The following is a 24,863-nucleotide window of genomic DNA, read 5'->3' as shown; positions in this document are numbered from 1 at the left end:
GTTACAGCTCTAAAAGGGAGAAGCAATTCTCTTTTATTCAGTTGCTGCCTCTTGTTGTTTTGAGCACAAACGCATCAAGGATGCATTCTTTCACCCATCTATGCTATTGTTAATTGTTGGCGTATGTACACATAGACTAGATGGATGTCTTTGACCGTTTTGGTGTCCAGTGACGTGCACCTCAGTATGTGTGTGCGTTATTTCACAGTGTTTTGGACTATGTACAAGCGTTTTTTCCCCGGCTCATATCAGCATGAATTGCTTGTGAACCATCATTATACAATTCAAGCTTTGCAAAGGAACTGTTATTGAAGGATGGGGCAGTTAAAAACACTTGGAACTGATCTAAAATGTAAGTAAACCATTTCATTCATGAATATTTCAAATGTTATGACTGTTTGATAGTTTATGGTGCTGAGTGTTAACAGTTATTTTCGGATGCAGTGTGTTAGACAATTCAGGTTACTTAAAAGGTGTAAGCTTTGTGAACTCAAAAGAAAGCAAAAGTTCTAAACACTCATCAAAGTAAATTTATTTGAACTAATCTGTAGGATTTAATTCTTAAAACAATTATTTATTTTAGCATTAGGGTTTAGAGGTTTTGGGGAATACCCATAATGCAATGCAGTTGAATAATTTAATTATGTTTGCTTGGTCAAAGGGACATTATGGGTGCATTTAAATAGTTGTTATTAAGAATGAATAGATGGTTTAGCTCTTTTATGGTATAATTTACAGTATGTTGTTTTGTTGCAAATAGTTGTTTCGTGTGAGGTTAGGTTGATCGGTGTCCCATTTTGTAAAGTTGGACCCTGTTGATTAATTTTCTTTGTGCATGTGCAGTTAAAGTGCAGGTATATATACATTCTTTGGAGAATTAAGTTTATTTAATGACTGACCTACAATCAGTTATGGTCTTTATTTGAGCTGTGTTATTGTTTGATCTAAAATGTAAACAATTCAATTCAAATGATTATCAACAGTTGAATCAATATTAAATAAATAGCAAATCTGAGTTAAGTCTACTTGCATGTAGTTACCTTAACTTCAAGTTAATTCTATATGACCACCAAGTTAACTGAACTTAATTACATTTTGGAGATGACATTTTTCAATTCAAGAACCACCAATAGGTTCCTATAGCCTTTTCTAGACCGTCTGTACAGGTCCTTTCGCTTCTATACATTATTTTTATTTAAAACAAGATGGGAAAATAAGCAATCATGATAAAAGTATAAAAGGGATTTATAATGAGTATTTATTTTTTTTTCACAAATATAACAGCAATTATTTATTATTCATACATTAATCCACATTGAAAATTGTAGCATATTTAACCCCTTTTTACCCACTCCTTTCCACATAGGTATTTATACAAATAAACATACATTGAAACAAACAAAATAGATAATAGCCATTATTATCACAGTTGGTGGTATATTTTATTAATCATTATTACACATTAAAAATAATTTTCCAGGTTTCAGAAATGCAAATCTTGTATTTCTGTTGAAGACCTAAAACTGTAAGTGCCCTGTGAAAAAATATATATGGATGTAGAGCAAATGATAACAGAATTGACATTTTTGGGTTACAATTTTGAGTGTTTCCAGTGCAATGCCTTAATTCATATACAGTGTATATATATATACACACACACACACACACACACACACACACACAATAAATCAGTAAAAAGGCATTTTTTAATCACAAAACAAACACCAGTTCTTCAAAGCAGTTCTAAAATGATTTTATTGCCATGTTTCTTGAACTGGAATCGTAAACCCTGAATCATAGTCCTCTACTTTGGCTGCAACATCTCCGGACCCCTGCACCTGCAGGAATAAGGATATTTGTAAGCAAAGAATTCTGTGTAAAATGATAGGCCAGTGCCAGTCCTAACCCTTTTGGGGTCCCCAAGCAAAACTTTGTGTGCCCCCCACCCCATCCTGGCATGGGTAGTTGTTTCCACAGTTTCTGCTACATATCTCATTACCTGGCATATGTCCAAAATGGAAATAAAATAATGATAATGAATATCATTAGCGAATCACCCCAACTCCTCTCTACAGTTAAAATTGCATTTATATTAGCATGTTACAGTATATAAAAATGTTACCGTCATGTTTACATGACAATACCAGTACTAGGATATAGGGGTGTGCAGCGAAGCCATTATCTGTATTTGTATCTGTATCTGTTCATATGACAAAATCAGTCTAGAACTGGATATGGGCGGGACTTAAACAGGAAGTGCTGTTGAAACGCTGAATGAAATGCCCATTTTGAAGTGTTACTCTTACATTTATAGTTTAATTTAATAAAATATGCCTTGTATATGCCTTTTCATAATAATAGCCTAATAATAATAATAATTATTATTATTATTATTATTGTTGTACAATTATAATTTTTGAAATATATATATATATATATATATATATATATATATATATATTTTTTTTTCTTTCTTTTTTTTTTATCCGTACTAGATGAAGCTGCATTTGTAGGCTACATTAACAGTGGAATATGTTGTGGTTTCTCTTGGTATTTCTGATATTAATATCTGCATGAAACAATATTTTCGTTTGTCTGTTCATGTATAACAACACTGTTCTGGAGGCAGGAGGTGTCACGCAAAATGTGAAATATCAAGGACACATTTAGCAGTGAATAATAAATATGAATTCAAACATTAAAATAAGATCAATATAGCCTACAAACAGGTGAAAGTCCCGCACGTCTTTCAAGCATTTTTATGATAGGACTCCATTATTTAGTTAAATAATAATAATAATGTTAAATGCATTACCAGAGTTCAAGAACACTTAACATTCTCAAATTTAGCACAGTTTAAAGAACAACAACAAGAAGAAAAAAAAACAGTTTCAGTTTCTTTGTCGTACATAAGCAGGAATATTCCTAATAGATGAATACTCTATGTCGCATTTAAACCTTAATGGAGCTTTTTAACAAACATTTTTAACTTAATTCTAGAGACTGTAGAGAATACTCAAACCAACCCTTCTGGCACCAAGTTTTCATAATCAAGGTTTGAGTATTTCTGTAACTGTTGGTCTCTTGGGATTTTCAAGCACAATGGTCTCTAGAATTTACTCCAAATGGTGCCAAAACCAAAAAACATCCAGTGAGCGGCAGTTTTTTGTTGATGAGAGAGGTTAACAGAGAATGGCCAGACTGGTTCAAACTGACAAAGTCTACGGTAACTCTGTACAATTGTGGTGAGGTAAATATCATCTGAGAATGCTATTCTGAGATGCGAGTTGGCGCTGTTTTGGTGGCATGAGGGGACCTACACAATATGAGGCAGGTGGTTTTAATGTTGTGGCTGATCGGTGTGTCATGTTATAGAAGAACAATAGCAGCAGTGTTGGGTAAGTTTCTTAACAGCAGTAATCCTCTACAAATGACTAATTATTTCACTACAGTCAGATACATTTACTAATTACTTCATTAAATTAATTACATTTCTGCTCAACAAATGAATACATTTCTGCTGCACTTTAATGTAAACTAATTGGATGTCAGTACCTGTAATCTCATTAATGAATTTAAATATAATGCATTACACTACATTTTTAACTTAAAAGTAATTAGATTACAGTAACTAATTTGTAACTGGATTACACCCAACACTGAATAGCAGTGGCATTGTCATTTGCAACTGCTACTTACATCATTCCTTTGATCAGCTCCGGTTTTCACATCTTTTTGTTGAGAAGGTGCTTTAGTAACTTTCTGCTCCATTTTTTCTATGGTAGATGGATCGCTTTCGTTTTCCTCCCTTTGAACATGTTCTGCATCAGGCTCTCCATCTTGCCCTATGCCATGATCCTCTTGCCTCCGTAGCTGAGGATCACTCTCATCCTCACTGGAGATGTTTCCTGTGGAGCGCAGGGTCTCCACCTCTACCGTCTGGGTCACTTCAGGCCTGCCATCAAATGTATTTGGGAGAGACATGCTATGATTGCATTCTGCATGCTGAGGCATAATAGCATTGTCATCTCCAGGGTTAATGCCTTGGTTACCCCCATTTCCTGCTTGATTTTCACCCATCTGGTGCACTTGTAATGGCTGTGGGGTGTCATCTTCAGCCCCAACGCCCTCAGCCTCTCTGTGTTGTGGAGCTTGGTGTTGCACTAACACAGGCACTTTAAACACCTGAGGTGGGCAAGGGTGTGTTTGCTTTAGTATGATTTTAAAATAATAATAATGAAATGAGAAATACAATGGGGTCCATATAGAAGCATTTTTGCTAGTAGTCTCAGACCTTTGGACCCCAGTGTACAGTTGAAGTCAGAAGTGTACATACACCTTAGCCAAATACATTTAAACTCAGTTTTTCACAATTCTTGATATTTAATCGTGGAAAACATTCCCTGTCTTAGGTCAGTAAGGATCACTGCTTTATTTTAAGAATGTGAAATGTCAGAATAATAGTAGAGAGAATTATTTATTTCAACTTTTATTTATTTCATCACATTTCCAGTGGGTCAGAAGTTTACATACACTGTTAGTATTTGGTAGCATTGCCTTTAAATTGTTTAATTTGGGTCAAACATTTTGGGTAATCTTCCACAAGCTTCTCACAATAAGTTGCTGGAATTTTGGCCCATTCCTCCAGACAGAACTGGTGTAACTGAGTCAGGTTTGTAGGCCTCCTTGCCCGCACATGCTTTTTATGTTCTGTCCACAAATGTTCTATCAGATTTAGTTCAGGGCTTTGTGATGGCCACTCCAATACCTTGACTTGTTGTCCTTAAACCATTTTGCCACAACTTTGGAGGCAAAATGCGACTGAGGACTCATTTGCGACTGAGCTTCAACTTCATGGCTGATGTCTTGAGATGTTGCTTCAATATAGCCACATAATTTTCCTTCCTCATAATGCCATCTATTTTTAGAAGTGCACCAGTCCCTCCTGCAGCAAAGCACCCCCACGCTTAACGGTTAGGATAGTGTTCTTCGGCTTTCAAGCCTCACCTTTTTTCCTCCAAATATAACGATGGTCATTATGGCCAAACACATATATTTTTGTTTCATCAGACCAGAGGAAATTTCTCCATAAAGTAAGATCTTTGAAAGATCATGTGCACTTGCAAACTGTAGTCAGGCTTTATTATGGCATTTTTGGAGCAGTGGCTACTTCCTTGCTGAGCAGCCTTTCAGGTATGTCAATATAGGACTCCTTTTATTGTGGATATAAATACATGTTTCCTCCAGCATCTTCACAAGGTCCTTTGCTGTTGTTTGGGATTGATTTGTACTTTTCACACCAAACTACGTTCATCTCTAGGAGACAGAATGAGTCTCTTTCCTGAGCAGTATGATGGCTGCTTGGTCCCATGGTGTTTGTACTTGCGTACTATTGTTTGTACAGATGAACTTTGTACCTTCAGGCATTAGAAATTGCTTCCAAGGATGAACCAGACTTGTAGAGGTCCATAATTTATTTTTGAGTTGTCTGATTTCTTTTGATTTGCCCATGATGTCAAGCAAAGGGGCACTGAGTTTGAAGGTAGGTTAAAATACATCCACATGCACACCTCCACTTGACTCCAATTAGCCTATCAGAAGCTAAATGGCTAATTGACTAAAGAATTGACATCATTTTCTGGAATTTTCCAGGCTGCTTAAAGGCACAGTTAAATTAGTGTATGTAAACTTCTAACCCACTGGAACTGTGATACAGTCAAATAAAAGTGAAACAATCTCTATAAACAATAGCTGGAAAAATTACTCTTGTCATACACAAAGTCTGTAAACTTCTGAATTCAACTGAATATTATTATAAGTTTGCTTTTGACAACCTTTACAATGATGGCTACTGCAGCAATATCAACGAGCACATGTATGAAGACAATGACAAGCGGATCCTTCAGTAAGCCAATGAGGAACTCACTGATGTCCTGCCCAATTTGCTTTTGGGGATCTGTGATGAAGCTGGTTATATTGCCTGTGATAGCCTGCAAAAAGTACAAAAAGCTTATGTATGTTATTTCACATGGTCTCTTGTGAAGGTTAAGACTTTCTTTCATCTGCAGAACACAAAAAACATTTTTAGAAGAACATTTCAGCTCTAAAGGTCCATAGAATGCAAGTGAATGGTGGCCAGAACTTTGAAGGTTCATAAAGCATATAAAACCAACATAAAAGTAATCCTTAAGACTCCACTGGTTAAATCCATATCTTCAGAAGTGATATGATAGGTGTGGGTAAGAAGCAGTTCAATATTTAAGTCCTTTTTTAACGTAAATCTCCACTTTCACTTTTACATTCTGAAAGTGAAACTGGAGGTTTTTAGTAAAAAGGGTTGAATTTCACTTGCATTGTGAGGACTTACAGAGCTGAAATATTCTTCTAAAAATCCTTTTTTGTGTTCAGCAGAAGAAAGAAAGTTAAACACATCATGGTATAAAAGTGAGTAAATGATGAGATAATTCGTTCATTTTGAGGTGAAATATCCCTTTAATGTTTTTGGTAGTGCTAGGTATCAGCACTTATTTCCCAATTTACTTTGATTCCAAATTACAATTTCCGCTCTTAATTCGATATAAATTGGGGATATATTAGTTACAATTTCAACAGGCCTATTTCAATTATTTCATAATTACCTGTTCGCTACAGTGCATATAAAGTGCATTGTGACTGCAACACACTCCATGTTCACTTTATTTAGTTTAATTGGTAACAATTTACAATGAGGTTCTGCTGTAAACATTAACATTAATGCATTAGGTGTCATAAACTTACAATGAACATTTGTCATTTATTGCATCTATTAATCTTGGTTAAAGTTTATTTATAAATATACCGCTCATTGTTAGTTCATAATACATAAACTAATGTTAAAATATACAAATTTTAATGCTAAAAAATATGCGTTTTAGTATATTGTGGAAGTAAATTAACAATGCGAGTTGAACTGCGTAAAGAACAGACACAATTTACTAGAACAGAGTGAGAAAAGGGAAAATTAGTTAAACCATGTGATTAAGTATGCAGATGAGACTTTAAATATATTAAGATTTCTTTAGTATGCTAGCTTAGTTTTAAAGGCTCTTTTTAAAGGTATAGAAATGTGCTTTAACCAATCAGTAATTGCCTGATGTGCTTTATAATATACACTACAGGTATACTGTATAATCTGCTGCTATGCTTTGTTCTGGGAGACTCTTTTAGGATGAACACTGGACTCTTAACAGCTACACTAAAACTAATGATTGAAAAACATAAATTAAATATTCTTTTGGTAGAAGAGCCCACTTCTTTGCCAGTGTCTCTGGGCCCCCTGTGTTCAAATCTTTGCACCTGAAATAGACAAAAGGCCATTTTGGAAATGCTCCCGAGCAGCCATTTTCTTTGGATACAAGCGGGAAGGACAGCACGTATCTGATTGAATGGGGAAAGACGAAATCTCCAAAATGGTTGGTAAAATGTGTGATCAAAGAACATATTTCAAATCAGCAGTACAATCTGACAACAATTGTATCATAAAATGTGATTCTTTAGATTTGATCATGCTAAAAATTCTATTTTCAGGCTGGTCTGGCTAAAATACTGTTACAATTCTTCTATGACAGCTTAATATGCAAAGAAAACTATAAGTAAGCCATTCATAGGTAAATTTCCTTGAAAAAGGTAAACACTGTGTCTCTGTGGCACTATAAAAATTCCTGCGCTTGTTTTGAGTGACCCACTTAGACCTACCCCAAAAATGTTATTCAACCAATCAAGTGAGTTGGGGGTGGGCCTATCTGACTGTTTGAATAACTGCAGGTGAAGGGCAAATGATTTGTTTTATGATTCTGTTCGGTGACGCTAGCGTCGCAGAAATTACATCAGCTTTAACTGACAGACAATGTCTGTATCTTAAAGGTGATTGGCTGTTTTACCTGTAAGGCGGGACTTCCGTTTCTACATCTGCCATGTTGGGTGTTCCAATTTCCATTCATTTTAATAAAAATGATATGTCTCGAACTAAATAGTCTAAATGCTATACAAAGCAGCAGTTTTGAAAAGACTATTTTGAATATTTTAAATAAATTTTTCCTTTCATTGACAAAGTACAACAGCTGCCAACTTGGAAATGTATCGCAAGTAAAACATTACCACATAAATTTCAATCCAGTTCCAGATCAAGCTGATAAAAAGGCAGGCAGCAAACATTCTCCTGAACTGGACAATCCAGGACACGGCAGACCACATCGTAGTTAACATAATGGCCGTCACAATAAAAAAATCCTGTAGAAAAATTAAGAGTGGAAATATGTTACCAAATTGTTTAGTATAAAAATATTTTACATTGCTATACAAGATTGAACCATTGAGAAATTTAGCTCACCCATTTTATCTGTTGGGAGTTGGTGAACTTTCTGTATTCATCAAACTAAAAGAAACATAGCATTAAGAAATATTAATACCATTGTACTTTGAAATATACCAAGGTACTAAATTGTTAGCATATTCATGTACCATAACCTTTACATGGAACTCCATGGTGCATTAAATAATACCATGGTAAATTTCCAAAATACATGGTATTGCCACTGAACATACTTTTTATTAGTGATGTCTAAAAAAAAATTCCCTATTTTTCACCTCTTTCTGCAAAATAACCAATTTATTGATGCACTCTGATACATCAGGGCACTGCTGTACATTGGTGTTGACTGACTGTAAAACATAAACAAAAAAAGTTAAATCAAATTAATAGAATATATGTTTGATATGCCTTATTTGATAAGGCCAATCAGAATTCACTGTACAATTACAATAACATGTAATGCGGTTATGAATGTAGAATATTGCATCAGTACATGGAAATATTCTTAAAGGTATAGTTCACCCAAAAATGAAAATTCTCTCATTATTTACTCAATCTCATGCCATCCCAGATGTTTGAATTTCTTATGTCTGTAGAACACAAATTAAGAATTTAAGACTATCACAGGTCTGTAGGGCCATACAATGCAACCAAAAATTTGAAGCTCCAAAAGGACATAAAGGCAGCATAAAAGTAATCTATATTACTCCAATGGTCAAATCCATGTCTTCAGAAGGGATATGATAGATGTGCATGAGAAACAGATCAATATTTATAATTTTTTCCTATTAATCTTCTTCTCCTTCTCCTATTAATCTTCTTCCTCCTAATTAATTCTTCCTTTGTTTTTGGTGATTTGCATTCTTTGTGCACGTCGCCACCTAATGGGCAGGGAGGAGAACTTTGCTTTTTCTGTGTTTGACAGTGGTTTTTGAAAGACCCAGACCAAACTCCAAGCATGAGTTGTCATCTGACAGTCCTTGCAAATCATGGCCCCTTTTACTGAGGCCAAAGCCAGCACACGCATTTCTCAAATAGTCCAGAGGCTCGAAGGGAGTCCCCACAAATACTTTCAGGAAGAAAGTTAGGTCCCAAGTCGGGACAGTAGCCGGCCGAGGGTGATTTAGGCACCCCGACCCCTTAAGGAATTATGATTAAATCATGTTTGCATATAGAGGTGCCAGCTTTGAGCATTGATGGGGTGAGCCCTGCCGGCAATCACTCTTAAAGAAATGTACGAGTTCCATGCATGGGGAAGTTCACTGGGTCTTTGCCATGTGAAAAGCACCAATTAATGAACACATTCCATTTCAGTGCGTAAAGGAGTCTCATGGTGTAAAATGGTGTTCATAACCGACTGAGCCAATCTGGCTCGTCCGCTATGCTCCGTTCAAAAACCACATGTGTAGGCTTCACAGCTCTGTCTGGGGATACCAAATAATGCCCTGTGTTTGAGAGAGAAGGTCTCTATTCATTGGTATTTCCCAGGCCTGTTCAGTATTTCTACCAACTCCAGAAACCAGGACAGACTGGGCCACTTAACAGAACTGTTTCCATGCCCAATTGGACTTTGCTGATGACAGAATGAAGGAGGCGTACAGGGGGGAAATGCATACTTGCGTTTCGACAGCCATACATGGGCCAGCACATCCTGGTGACTTATATATGGCACTACTTTTGTGGTGTCGGAATTAATCAGAATGTGGTAATTCACAATGTCGGAATGAAAAGCTCTCCAATCTAGAAAGACAGCCAGTAAAAGGAAAAATCATCTCCCTCTCCAAATAAGTGCCCTGTCCAGTCGCGGTGCATAATTCCTCCGTCGCACAAGAAAATCTCGACGGAGGAGACAGGTAAATATTGTGATGTTCCGTGCTGCAGTCACCGATTTTAGACGTCATCTTTGTGCGTCTAGTTTAGAGTGATACAAAAGACCATTTGAAAGAATATATATATATACACACACACACACACACACACACACACACACACACACACAATGGGTAGCACTGTCGCCTCAAAGCAAGGTCCCGGTTTGAGTCTCGGCTCAACTGGGCCTTTCTGTGTTGAGTGGAGCATGTTTTCCCCATGTTCGCGTGGGTTTCTTCTGCGTCCTCTGGTTTCCCCCACAGTCCAAAAAGACATGCAGGTTAAGTTCATTTGAGACCCTAAATTGCTCGTTGGTGTGAGTGAGACTTTGAATGTGTATGTCTGTGTGTGTTGCCCTGTGATGGACTGGCCACCTGTATAGGGTGTTTCCCTGCCTTCAGCCCGAGACAACTGGGATAGGCTCCAGGGCTACCCATGTCCCTGCATAGGACAAACAGCTAAAGAGTATCTTATAAGAACACAAAACTCCTGAAGTGGCCCGTTCACCAGCGAAGCAGTGAGGCGGAGTAAATGTTCACCCGGAACACTGCGGGGGAGCGGAGAGCCTTCTCGTTGCTGTGAAGATCCCCCCTGCTGACGAAAAAATAGAAGGCTTCTAGATGAGAGATGAATCGCTGTCTTGAAGGAAGAAAATTCTGAATGGTGATTGCACAACCGCAGATTTGTGCGGGGCTTAAACACCATAGCCAATTTTAGAATTTTCATTATTGTAGAAAGGTTTCAACTAGGTCGTATAGAAGGACACTCCCCATAGCGTCAGCTTCATGACGCAATGTCAAGTGTACTGAGTCACAAGGGAACTTTTAATATAGAGTCTGTATTAATTACAAAATATAAAGAAGTATGTTGATTTTCATTGTTTTAATTGCAAGTATAGCAATCAGGGCCATAAGCGCAATATACTTTGGGGTAATCAGATATGCCGCCCCCCAAATAATTGATGTCCTTGTTGTTGTTCTGATGCTGTCCATTATGCATAGCCATCTAGTTGTCATTAAGTTGTTGCAGTATTAACATAAAGGTTTAAAACAGTTTAGTGTTTAAAAGTTAGCAAGCTCAGTAGTCTAACCCCGCTCGTCAATGTCATGAGAAGCTAATCAAATCGATGAAGGTGGGAGTCGTGGGACTCAAGTTTGGAAACCTCATGGATTATTCCAGCGCCGAGGGTTAGTGTCATGTAAAATGAAAGTTTCTAACTAAACATGCACAATTTTACCACTGTTTTATTATTAAAATGTGTAAAATATAATTTATGTCTTTAATTAATACTGAATTTTGAACAGAATCTCCTAAGAGATCTGATTCCTTTTCAGGTTAAAGGAGCAGTTTACCTAAAAATGGAAAATGTACTTTTACTCACTCATTTACTCACCCTTATGTTGTTCAAAACCCATAGGCCTATGCTTTTACTTTTCAGAAAAAGACAATGAGGAACAACTTGAGGACAGTAAATAATTTTGTGTATTTTCTTTTTGCTAGCTGGCTGGACCTCAACACCCGCAACCCCACCCCCAAGACATGGTTACGGCCTTGATCAATATATCAATATATACAGACGGTTTAATAAAAGTACTTTTACCTTTTTCGAGTATCTCATGCGCTTTGAGGTTGGGTCATAATACATGTCGTACGGATTGAGCCATCCATCATCATCACCACCACCGTCATCATCAATGTGTATAATGTTTGCGCAGCCAATAACAAAAAGACCACAAAAAACAAGGGAACTCCGAAATACAAACGAGCAGCAGCTTGGCATAATCGTAATTGTTTACTACTGAAATGAATGCAGAAGAAAATGCAAAACGGAAAGTAACTATAAGTAACAATAACTAACCAACAACACATAAAATACTACATAAATATATCGATCTCCTAAAAGGTAATGGTTGATGGCCAAAGAAATAATAACAATCGAGTGTAGTTTGACACCTAACATGCCTACATACTAAAAGTGAAACTGAAATGCTGGGAATCGATTCAAAAAAGAATCGGTTTTTCAATTCGGATGCACTGGAAATCGGGAATCGACTCCAGATGGAATCGATTCCGCAATATGTTTGGCCTGTGTTTATTTCCTCACCTAACACATATAAACGATCATAATCAAAAGTCATTTCCTCTCCTGATCAAACCGACTCTTTTGTAGTCCGTTAGGCATCAGCAAATCTGCTCCGTTTTCGTCTGATATATAGATGATATATATATATATATATAAATATAAAATATATATATATATATATATATATATATATATATATATATATATATATATATATATATATATATATATATATATATATATATATATATATATATATATATATATATATATATATATTTAGCATATAAGACCTATTGTTAGAAATGGTCAAGATATGTTTTCATTCAAGCAAAAACGCTTTATATTGCGCTGTTTATTATGAGATTTAACTTTACCTCCCGTTTTTTGTGTAATCGAAAAAGTACAGCGGAAATGAATCTGGAATCGGTTCCATCGATTCAGAAATCAGGAATCAAAGTTGATTCCAAAATTTCGGGAATCGAACTGACACACTATGCTCGAAAGATCATACTATTTATAGAAACGGCAGAAATAGTAGGGTGAGTATGGTAGTATGCTATTTCGAACATATAGCACCTGTTTGTTCGTTGGTGTTACAGCAAGTCTTTATTTGATATCGCCATCGTGCAGACAGAGTCTTCGTCTGTTTAAACTTACAGTGCTGAAACTGAACAAAGTTTTAAGCAATGGACAGGCCTATTGAATAAATGATGCAGCTAAAATTGTGTGGGTGTGTTGGTATGGATGTCAGAGTGTGTTTTGTGTTTGTGTGTGTGTGTGTGTGTGTGTGTGTGTGTGTGTGTGTGTGTGTGTGTGTGTAAAAAGAACAGTGGCATTATGTAAAGAAACTGCCATTAAAGGGTTAAAATGAAGGCAGTTATTTGACGTGGACATTTTTGTCTTCTAAGGACCTGCTCTGTGTAACATTTTTTAAAGGTGGGGTATGTGATTTTCTTTTTTGACCATTTTTTCAAAATAACTTCAAATCCTATTCCTAACCCACTTACTGGCTGTAAATTAGAAGCACTGAAATGAAAATTAAGCAATTTAATCATCTGTGGAACGGGCAGGACTCGAAAAACTCCAGCCTATTTTTCAAAACCATCTAGAATCATTGGACAGAAAATGTGTCAATCAAACGGTCGTACCATGCCCCCCTCCCCCCACCACCCTGGCGCGCGTGTCCCGTTCGTGCGCATACTCAAAGCTCGTGACCCAGTAACAGGAAGTGCAAGTCGCCCCGGTACAGAGAGAGAGAGAGAGAGAAGGAGTAGTTGCTTCCGTTTGTAGAATGGCAGACAAGACACCATCACAGAAAAGAAAAGAAAATCTATTTTCGAGAGAGCAATTGCGAACAAAACGGCCGAAAGAGAAAGGTCAAAAACAAGGGTCATTCTAGGCGATGCTTTTAAACGTTGGCGGCAACTGAAGGACCAGGAAGGACTACCAACAGATGCGGCTGTGGCATTTTTTCTGCTTGACAGGTGAGAAGCCGATTAACTAGTAGTATTTAATCAGGGAACTGTCTTTACTGACGATATGCGCATGAGAATTGTAGCTGTTCTAACGTTATAGCCCAGCCATATGATGAACTAGCTAGCTAAACAACCTGTTTTGGGGAGGAAGCTGATGTGAGCGATTGTATTTATGTATGGAGAATAGAGCTTTTATAGTGCTAGTGGGGTTGTTCCACATTTCTATGAATCCTGTTTTGAATAGAAGACCGCTGTACAGACGCCAGGGCTGGCTATGTTTTTTTTTTTTTTACAGTTATGAGAAAATCAGCTCTACAACTTTCAAGAGTGGTATGCGACCCCCTCCTCCTGGTAATAATTAAAACAAATCAATGTACCCAAAACTTTTGTCAGTAAACAGTTTCTGTCTAATATACTATGTTCTGGCTAAAGCTTCGAAGTTTCTTTTTGTCCGTTTCAGTCGTGTAGGTTGAAAGTTATGTGTAAAATTCTTCCGGTCCGCATGAGGGCGATGAGTGACAACAGAACAGCTGCTGTAACGCCAAAGAAGACAATTATGCGTCCTTTTAGGAGAGCTGGTTTAAGTTTACATGAAGAAATAGTGAGAAATTGGGGCCTAATACGGTCATTTTATTGTTATTAATTGTTTTTTGGCCATCAGCTTCTTTCCGATTGCATATAACTATATGTTTGGTTAGATGAACTGCTTTACAGCTCTAATCAACTTTGTTTTGTAGGTGAGTGTGTATTGATTTGGAAATTCTCCATTATTATTAGAATCCGATTATCTGAATGGACAGACATCAGTTGTAAATACTTAAGCAAATTACATTTTGAAATCAGCGTATTTTTAAATTTTTTTTATTTGTGCTTTAGCAGATACAGGCTTTAGCAGTTCGTGGCCCGAAAGCCTATCGTGATCTGCAGCTACTCAGTACTAAGAATATGATGTATGACATATGATGAATATAATACGTTAATTTCTCATTGCTTTCTATTTCACTAATAGTGATCATGAAGGTGTCAAGCTGTTCGTCGTTTACATTTTGGAGTTTTGTGTTTTTTGGTGGACTTTTTGTTATTGCCTATGCAAACATCAAGAACGATGATCATGATGAATGGATCGACCCGTATGACATGCTCAATTATGACCCGACCACAAAACGCATGAGAAACCCCCCAGAGGTAAAAGTCTATTTATTAAAGCATCAAACTGTTTATTAATGTAACGCAGTACCCGCAAGCCATTCAAAGTCATCATAATTCTTTTTATTATTTTTATTTATTATTATTATGCACACTTTTTGTAATAAATACAGACTTCAAAAACTTTAATTTGTAAATAATGGTACACTTAAATATGTTAAACGTTTTGAGCAATTTAATATTACAGGTGTAAAATGCTCCATAGCCATACACTGAAACAAAGGTTGATATTCATTATCTTACTTTGTGCAGGGATGCTATAATATCTATAATATTGGCATTACATATTCTCATTCATATCTGTAATATTTTCATTCTGAATTATGATTGGCCCCTGTCAGCTAGGGCTTTGCAAGCACTGGCATTGTGTGCAGGAAATGTAAAGTTGTTTTCATGTTTGATAGTCTGCCAGTTACAACAATGTGCCAACCAAGAGGAGGGAATTCAGTACAGACCCCAGCGGCGGAACGCAGAACACAGTCCAGTGTTCTGATGATTGCACCGATAAACTGAGTATTTTGCAGAAAGAGGTGAAAAATAACAAAAAGTGCCATGGTACTACCATCTGGCACCATCACAGAAACCTGTTTTTAATGTGACACACAAAAACATATATATATTTATTTGTGAAACCTATGCATTGAATATGAGAGAATGGATGAGTTAATGGGTAAACAATACAAAAAATACTTTACTCACTCTTATGTTTTTCCAAACCCATATCACAACGAAAGTGGATGGGGACAGGGGCTGTCAAGCTCTTAAATGGTCAAAAAAGTACAATAAAAGTAGTTTATTCAACAACTAAATCTGAGTGAACTATTCCTTTAAAGGGATAGTTCACCTAAAAATGAAAATTCTCATCATTTACTCACCCTCATGACATCCCAGATGTGTTTGACCTTCTTCTGCTGAACACAAACAAAGGTTTGTTGAAGAATATTTCAGCTCTGTAGGTCCTCACAATGCACACCAAAACCTTGAAGCTCCAAAAAGCATATAAAGGCAGCGTAAAAGTAATCCATAAGACTCCCGTGGTTAAATCCATGCCTTCAGAAGAGATATGATAGATGTGGGTGAGAAACAGATCAATATTTAAGTGCTTTTTTACTTTAGATTCTCCTCTCTGCCCAGTAAGTTGCGATATGCACAACAACTGTGAATCGTCAAAAACAAAAGAAGAATGTGAAAGTAAATGTGGAGATTAATAGTTAAAAAGTGCTTCAATATTGATCTGTTTCTCATCCACACATATCATTTCACTTCTGAAGACACGGATGTAATCACTGGAGTTTTATGGATTAATCTTATGCTGCATTTATGTGTGTTTTGGACCTTCAAAGTACTGGTCACCATTCACTTGCATTGTGAGGACCTACAGAGTGGAGGTATTATACTAAAAATCTTTGTTTGTGTTCAGCAGAAGAAAGAAAGTTAAATACATCTGGCACGGCATGAAGGTGAGACAGAATTTTCATTTTTGTGTGCACTATACCTTAAAAAGGAATGGCAAGTTAGACTTGGGGGCTGGGGATTTGTTTGCATTAAACCAAATCAAGTCCCCTTATTGTTATTCAACATTTATTACAAGTTCCCAAAAGAGAAGAAAATGTAGTTTCTTTTGGTTTGCATGTACAATAAAAAATAAGATCACTTATAAGGGAGGGGATCTGATGACTGAATGTATTTTAATATTTATTAATGCTACATAACTTATAGTTTGATGAATGCAGAAAGAGGGGGAGTGCCATCTCTCAGCAGCCAACATGTGCCAACGCAGTGTTCAAGCGTTTCCTGTCTAGGCTCCTTAAAGAAACTGCAAAGCTTGGCCTGGTGTGTGTCCATCTTTACTATGGAAATATTCTTTAAATATCTCTGCTTTAGGTTTCATAATTTTCGTATTTCTATCGGTAGCCTGATGATGCAAAAACATCCACGCATTATGATGCTGAGGTGAAGCTTTCCAAGCAAACGGTGGCAGAGATCCAGACGCTTTTGAATGACGATAACAGCTGGACCACTGGAGCCATGGATGAGGCTCTCTGTCAAATTCTGATCAATTTCAAACTCCATGACCACGAAGCCTGGAAGTGGCGATTTGAAGATACCTTTTATGTAGAAATTGACACTGTCTGGAAGGTCAGGTTTTTTTTTTTTTTTTTTAAATTGACAAATTATGCTTGATTAGAATTTTTTTTTTTTTTTTTTACAAATTACTGCAATTAATCATGCCCCTAGTCCATATATAAATTCTGTAACAAGGAATGCCCTTTGGATCAATTCAAGCATATTGTACCACCTTTAGTTTACTGGCTAAAATAACTTTTATTAATCGAGATTAATAGAGTAGTATTCAGATGGTCATGTTATTCTGACATGGCTTTTATAAGGTTACTGATATGACTGGAGTCTTCATTTTATACATATGTTTCAAAATTGCTATTAAATTCTTTACAAGTAAAACTTTTTAAATGAGGAAAAAATGACCGAGTGAACCTTTAATTGGCATGTCATGAATAAAAATGTAAATGGATTGATAGCCCTAGTAAAAACTAATAATATTAGCTATTTTAATTTTTTTTATTTCACTGATTTTTCCGCAGGTTGCTTTGTTTGTTCTGATTGTAACGGCTGTTATCTGCACTGAACTTTGGTCTGTTGTGTCCTGGTTTGTCCAGTTCAGGAGAATGTTTGCTGTCTCCTTTTTTATCAGCTTGATCTGGAACTGGTTCCATCTTTATGTGGTAATAAAGTTGTTGACTTTAAACTAGAGGTTTACGAACAGATTCTGTACACCAGGGGTCTCAAACTTCAAGCTCAGCAAGATGTTTCATGTGGCCCCTCAAGAGTTTACCTAAAGGATTTTTTTAACATGATCCTAATTTTTGTTTGTATTTTCCTCAAATATACCATTGGCTTAAAACGCGAATAAAAATTGCAGTCAAGTTGTACACTGTATAAATGTTTCCACTGAACTGGATAACTGCCCCAATATAGAGTAAAAAATCATAGTTGTAAAAACACTTTTACATTTTTGTATTTATTTAAATTGTTTAGATTGCCCTTAATAAAACAAAAACAACTGGCATGTGGCCCCCTGGTAAATTGAGTTTGAAACCCCTGTTGTACACATACTGTGGACTTGTGATATCCACTGTGTTTTTTACTAAACGGGTGTTGAACAAATGATAATAAAAGGGCGATACCTATGTATATGTGCTTACTTTTCTACAATGAAGAGTTAGATATTTTTTTAACCTTTGTTCTTTGTTAGCTTGAATTTGCTGATCACCAGAAGAACATTGTGCAGATGGAGAGTTTCAATGCGAAATGTACTGGGCTGAAACAGATGGGCTGGAAGGACAGTTTGTCAGGTGAGGTGCTTACTGTTGCACTTTAGCCAGTGATACCCACAATGATAAGTCTTTCAATTAATTTTATGCTTATTTAGAGTGGTACAGACGTACATGGACTCTTCAAGATGATCCATGCTCAAAGTTTTATGAAGTCCTGGTGGTGAACCCAATTTTACTTGTACCTCCAACAAAGGTGTGTTTCTCCTATTTTCCAAAAATATTAAAGGAACAGTTCACCCTTAAATAAAATGTTTACTTGAACTACATTCAAAGTTTTCTGAAGCCACGTGATTGCTTTGAGTTACAGACAGAAATGTAAGCTGTTTACTACACTCAGAAAATCTTGACATCCACCCTAGCTATCCTTCATGCGTTTATGACAGAAGTAGCAGTTTATCTGATCAGTTGATCAGTTTATCACAAAACCAGACTGGATGTTTTGTTCACACATTGGACTGATCAGTTTCTTTACTCAATTGCCACGTTGAGTGTTCAGCCAAAATGAGGGTGTGCTAGTGTATGCCAGGGTCAGTTGCGTTCCCACTGTCATTCTGGGGCTTCATAGTACATTCTCAGGGCTAACGGCCAAGCGCCTTTGGCCCACCGATTACCTTTAGGCCAAACAAGGCCAACTGGGGATTGAGGCAGGGTCAAAGGTGGAGTTTCGCCAAGTCAGGTATCACTTTCCACCAAGCAAAGACCAAAATAAGCAAACAAATGGCTGCTTCAATCGCCACCATGTTAATTTTGATGGGTTGGCTGGTCTCCAAAGTCGGATACCTCAGCCTGAGCTTCCCTCTTGCTTGTGAAATGGACCGTGTGTGTGATGTTGGCACCAGGGCAATGTATTAAGGGCGGGTTTTAGTGCAATGCTGCGGAGCTCTTGGCCTGATGGTGGGAATGCAGATCAATTTTGGTCCAGAGGTCTGAGGCAACTGGCCCAATACCGGAAACGTGGTGAATGTTCTGGTCAGTCTGTTTCTCATCTGAAGCTATCATATGACTTCAGAAGACTTCAGGATGGGGGTCTTGAAAGATGCTGTCCCTCATTGTAATTGCATGGAAACCAGTACATTCATCAAAATGTCTATTTTTGTGTTCACTGGAAGAACAAAAGTAAAACAGATTTGGATGGACTTGAGGGTGGATACATGTGGATAGAATTGTGATAGAACTTATGGGTGATTTTTATTCTGTTAGCTTCAACTTGATAAGAGACGCAATGAAATGCATACATAAACTTTTGTGTTTTCACAGGCTTTCACAGTAACCATAACAAGCTTCTTCACAGATCCCCTGAAGCACATTGGGCAGGGCATCGGTGAGTTCCTCAGAGCCTTGCTAAAGGATCTGCCGGTCACTCTCCAAATACCTGTGCTTCTCATTATTGCAGCAGCCATCATTGTAAGTGCATTGAAAAGTAAACATTTTAATAATATATCTCCCATTTCATTGTAAAAACGTATACTAAGGCAATCACATCCTTGCTGTCCTCAGGTGTTTATGTATGGAGGTGCTCAAGCAGCTATACACCATGCAGTACCCTGGCCCCGCCGCCTTGGTCACCGTCAGGACCCACCACCCCCTGCGGTAGGGCAACACCAAGCTCCGCAAATAATGAACAATGGGGGAGCCTGGGGTGGAGGTGATGCCCCATTGCCGCTACAAAGGCAACACCAAGCTCCGCAACTAATAGACAATGGGGGAGCCTGGGGCGGAGGTGACAACCCACAGCCACTACAAATGCGCCAGGAGGCCAACAGGATTAATCAAGCAGAAAACAATACTAATGTCCCTCAGCCAGCTGACGGAAGCAATCAAAGCATGGATCTTCGACATCGATTTGCTAGCAGGTCTGGACAGGCTCAGACGGTGCGGGTGGAAACACTGCGCTCGACAGGCAGCATGTCCAGCGAAGATGAGACTGATCTTCAACAACAGAAACAAGAAGTGGAACCTACCGTAGAGCTAGAGACTAAAGTGGAAGACGTTAAAAGGGAGGAAAAAGAGAATAATCCATCTTCCATTGACAAAAAGGAGCAAGAAGATAAACGGACTGTAGACACAAATGAGAATGTGCCCACAAGCAATGTGTCTTCTCAACAAATTGATGTGAAAACAGTAGGAGTGGATCAAGGGAATGATGTAAGTTTTGATGGATATTTAGAGCATCTTTGAAAGATTTAGTGACCAAATCATTTACTACATTCCAAGTCCTCTGAAGACATACTAAATCTTTGTGTGAGCAACGGCCAAACTTTTTGCTTTTCACTTTAGTACTCAAATTTACACTTCTGCAAAATAAGGATGTAATGTCGTGATGCTGGGTAAAAAGATATATTTCACGAAAGCATCAAGATCTTATTTGATCTCAATAACAATTGTTGAATCCCACCATCTACAATGCAAGTAAATCACTCACATATGACCAAATTATGCAAATGAACATGTCTGATTAGCTGCTGACTGGTAAATTTGAACATTTTATTCACCGTGATTGAGTAGTACATTCACATTGGCGAAGAAGTTTAGCAGTGAGATAATTGCACTGCTTGTTGAGAGTAAAAATTTGGTTTGACTCCAAAGACGAAATATACACAATCTGTCTGTCATTGAATAATGTCTCTTTTAAAAACTCTCGGTTCTTTATGGTCAAATAAACAACATTTAATTCAAGCTAGGGCTGTGAATCATATCAATTACATGGTATGCCTATTAATTAATCGTATTTATTCGCATATATCAGTATTTTCAATGAGACAATATATCAATGAGTAATCCCCCTCTAATAACAATAATAACATTTATAATAATTAAATTGCAATAAATAGTTATATTTAACTAATATATATAAATTAGGGGTAGTCATATATATCGGTGCTGATAGTTGCTTTTTGACCAAAAATATATGCCGATAGTTTCCGATAGTCAATTTCTTTATTCTTCATTTCTTTATTCCTCAGAAATAAACCTCATCTGGTGAAATGTAATTAATATATATATATATATATATATATATATATATATATATATAAGTCTGGGGACATAAATAATTGTTAATTTTTTTAATAGAATTATTCGCACTGAATTATTGTTTTAAATCGCTAGCCATAATTCTAGCATTTAATTGTAATCACACACAGCATGGAAGTGGTGAAAAAACTGTGTGACTCCACCCTCATTAGTATGCACTGTCAAAACACTTCTGTGAGATGCTTGCTGAACTGGTGCTATTCTTATTGGAACAGTACCATTTGACCATTTATAAATAGTACACATTATGCATGTAAACAATAAACATGTAACAAAGTATATTTATGCAATATTATATATGTATTTTTTGGACATCATATTTATTGATGGAATACATTTTTAAAAAGCTAAAATGTGACCAAAATGATGAAAAATATAATGATAAAATAAATTTGTAAAATGAATATTTTCCTATTGTACCAAGTTAAAAGGTCTCTTGTATAATAAACAGCATTAGCTGAAAGAGAATTCCTTTCATATGTAATCAAAATTGACATTATAACTGAAATGTACCCGCAAGAATCATAATAGACACGAGAGCTTGTGAATTGGAATCAAATAGGAAAACTATCAATACCCACAGCCCTGGTATGTTGTGTTCGGTTACAAGACACACAAGAACCATTGTTTGGTATCATTTAGGGATGTTTCGATACCATTTCTTATTTGAGAACGAGTACAAGTACCTTCAATTTTTCTAGTACTGCCGCTACCGAGTCAGATTCATGTTTTTTTTTTTTTTCTGAACTCAATATCAGCAGTTTATTTCAATTTTAAAATCAAAATTGTTTTTAAATAAATAAATGAATTAAACTTTAATCAAATTAAAGTATAACAATTAATTTTCAACATGAAATTATATTATTTGTATCAAATTAAGTGATTTTATACGGAACCTCACAGCACAATCCTAAATACAACATTGGAGTTATTTTTGTCAAATAAAGTGCTGCACAACAGCATTATAGATGCGAGGAATTGCTTAAATATTGCTTAGTTACTATTGATTTATTATTATTAGTATAACATTAAATATTACATAACTATGTAGTAGTGAGTGATCTATTTCTGTCATACTTTTTCATTAAAATTGAGCTTTTATTTTGGCAGAGCTTTTATTTTGAAGTGTTTCTGTGTTGTTAGACCAAGGACCTCTGACGTAATGACGGCAGGTTCCCAATCCAGAAAAGCAGGTTGCTACATGAATTACAGTAATTATTAAACCACAAATGGCTACTATATAAATAAATATGTAGTCTGTAATGACTCGTGCTAAAAAGTGACTTGTCGTTAGTTTCTACTGATAACTCCAAAAGTAGCTATCGGCACCAGTTAATCTGCAAAACCAAGGTGTAAATCGACCTCTACTGAATAATTTTAACCTCAAATATATGTTTTGTTTACACAGTTGTGCGAGGCATTGTCAGACGGAGTCCCGGTCTTCAAAGAGGAATGTGATTCAAGATTTAGTACTCCGGTTCAAGAAACAGGACAATAAAACTTTCTTAGAACTGCTTTATCAACAGTGCTTTCTGTCATTACTTTCTTTAAATATAATGTTTTCTAATTTGACTTGTTTCCTTTGACATTTCTTCTGAAATGGAAATATATATTTTAGTACTCTTTCTTTCTGTATATTTGTTTTGGAGGAAGTGGTAAAATCTGCTAAACTAATCTAGAAAAAAATATATAATCTTTGATTGGCTTCCGGTTATGGTGCAGTGATGAGTAGTAATGCGGTATATGTAAGAGCTGTCTGTGTCAGAAGGCCGTGAGGAGGTGAAGCTAGCCCCTGGCGGTCAGATATCAGAGGCTGAGTTTTCAAGACAGTGCCGCTCAATAAAACTGCAAGTGTGATTTCCTTCAAGCAATTATTAAGCAGAAGGCCAAATTTGAATTAGTGCTTACCCTCTTAACGGACACCAAGGACCAATTCTGTGACTGTTAAGATACTATAATAGACCCGTCACGGAAACCAGTGACACAAGTCGGCAGCACAACTTGTGAGCAAAATGAGAAACAAGTGTTTTTTTCCAAAGTTGGTGATTTCCGCTTTTTTGCAGAATCTGTTAGTTGAGATCATGAAGAAGCCTCTCCATGTTTGAGATAACAGTATTGGTATATTTAAAAGCGTACATTTTGAGGTTGAAATCGGCTTGTTTTTCGGAGATTCTAGCATGCAGTAGGGGCGTGTCATTGTCAGTGTGTATCTCCGTACTGAATAGCCGCCGGCGCTTTTGCCCCCGCCCCCCTAACAGCGTGGCTACTTATTATGCAGCGCTCTAGCCGGCTCTATCTGATATCAAAATTCAATGAAGATGGACGCCGCAAAGAATGTCGCAGACGAGCTGAACCGTGGCCGTTACAACGAAAATGTTTTGAAGTACTTCTTCGACAAGCCGGATGCTTAAGAACAAGCGTTCACTGATTCTGAAGACGATCTGAGCGACGAAAGTGGCATGATAAGACTGAATAATATCCCTAATCTACAACTGAGCGAAGATGAAGACGAGGAAGAATGTATCGGACTGGCGTCATGCGAATTATTGGACATTTAGAGGCAAACGGACGCACAGTGCAAACTTCGGAGATGGTTACATCCACAAAGAAGACCCCGACAAAGAGAAAGTGTGCCCGAACGACTTATTTCATTGGAGGCAACGAGATCTGCAAGAATACTTTTCTGTTTCTTATGGGGTGAGTTTCCATAAACATCAAAGTTTGTCGTTTTTTGTTCATTCTAAGAACACGTACACGTTATCTCATGTTTAGTCCATGTTTACAGGGGGAGCTTTACAGGGGTATGGCTTATCTAAATGAGATGTAAATGAGCCCTATTGTCACTCCCAGCAGCAGAGAGAGGTGAGAACTGCACAATCTTTTGAGGCCGTTTTCTCCCCTTTTAGCTTTTTTGAGTGCCTACCTTCAAATGGCCACAACTTCTCCAAATATTGTCAGATTTCCATGTGTTACAAATCGTTGGAAAGCTTGGAGACTACACTTTCAGAATCTGTGAATAACTCAAAATGCCCCAAAACCGACTTGTGTCCCTACTTTCCGTGATCGGTCACTCAGACAAAGGATACAATTTCTAAGCTCCAAACTATGACCGAAAGCCTTGAGGAATTGAGACACTGACCTCGAAAGCAGAAGATCTGGAAAACCATTGACAATGTTCCAATTTAAGGCTGGTGGAGTTGTTTGAAAGCAGACAGCGTGTGCATTTTTGGAATGCGAGTTCTAGACTGAATGATGAAGCACCAACGATTACTGGGACAAAGTCCTGGTAATGAACACAGTTAGAAATACATATCCTTTCTGACTTCAAATTTTTAGAAATATTTTGTATGTTTGTTTTTTGGTTTGTGTACAGCTGTGTTGTATTTTATATTGTTATATACAGTATCTCTGTGATGATCCGACCAAACAAACCATTTCTCGCTTGAACGCCTCATCTCGTGACCGGGGTCAGTGTAACTCACATCATG

The 24,863-nt window shown here is 37.0% G+C and overlaps 2 protein-coding genes across 7 annotated transcripts; one reads left to right on the top strand and one right to left on the bottom strand.

Annotated features, from left to right (window-relative positions):
• Positions 1 to 1,314: 1,314 nt before the first annotated feature.
• Positions 1,315 to 12,205, bottom strand: LOC127640892 (chloride channel CLIC-like protein 1). 2 transcript variants are annotated; one of them, XM_052123592.1, is made up of 7 exons: positions 11,820 to 12,205; positions 8,626 to 8,700; positions 8,369 to 8,413; positions 8,137 to 8,268; positions 5,835 to 5,990; positions 3,700 to 4,185; positions 1,315 to 1,838 (listed from the first exon to the last, which is right to left on the bottom strand). In XM_052123592.1, exons 1-7 carry the CDS (start codon positions 11,997 to 11,999, stop codon positions 1,755 to 1,757), a joined length of 1,158 nt encoding a protein of 385 aa, XP_051979552.1. In that variant the 5' UTR covers positions 12,000 to 12,205; the 3' UTR covers positions 1,315 to 1,754. The 2 variants fall into 2 exon arrangements, with proteins under 2 accessions (XP_051979552.1, XP_051979553.1); XM_052123593.1 differs by lacking the exon at positions 8,626 to 8,700.
• Positions 12,206 to 13,520: 1,315 nt separating this feature from the next.
• On the top strand, positions 13,521 to 24,155 carry clcc1 (chloride channel CLIC-like 1). 5 transcript variants are annotated; one of them, XM_052124448.1, is made up of 12 exons: positions 13,522 to 13,789; positions 14,790 to 14,965; positions 15,391 to 15,516; positions 16,706 to 16,819; positions 16,901 to 17,125; positions 17,590 to 17,730; positions 18,261 to 18,360; positions 18,438 to 18,535; positions 19,600 to 19,746; positions 19,840 to 20,487; positions 22,519 to 22,568; positions 22,784 to 24,155. In XM_052124448.1, exons 1-11 carry the CDS (start codon positions 13,759 to 13,761, stop codon positions 22,531 to 22,533), a joined length of 1,821 nt encoding a protein of 606 aa, XP_051980408.1. In that variant the 5' UTR covers positions 13,522 to 13,758; the 3' UTR covers positions 22,534 to 22,568; positions 22,784 to 24,155. The 5 variants fall into 5 exon arrangements, with proteins under 5 accessions (XP_051980409.1, XP_051980408.1, XP_051980406.1 ...); XM_052124446.1 differs by lacking the exon at positions 22,519 to 22,568 and adding an exon at positions 14,076 to 14,131 and having other exon boundaries at positions 22,784 to 24,154; XM_052124449.1 differs by lacking the exon at positions 22,519 to 22,568 and having other exon boundaries at positions 13,521 to 13,789; positions 17,665 to 17,730; positions 22,784 to 24,154.
• The last annotated feature ends 708 nt before the right edge of the window (positions 24,156 to 24,863 follow it).

This window comes from Xyrauchen texanus, chromosome 50 (assembly GCF_025860055.1).
Source record: "Xyrauchen texanus isolate HMW12.3.18 chromosome 50, RBS_HiC_50CHRs, whole genome shotgun sequence".
Lineage (NCBI taxonomy): Eukaryota > Metazoa > Chordata > Actinopteri > Cypriniformes > Catostomidae > Xyrauchen > Xyrauchen texanus.
The sequence above is the reverse complement of the archived record's forward strand: the minus strand, read 5'-3'. Positions and strand labels throughout refer to the sequence as shown.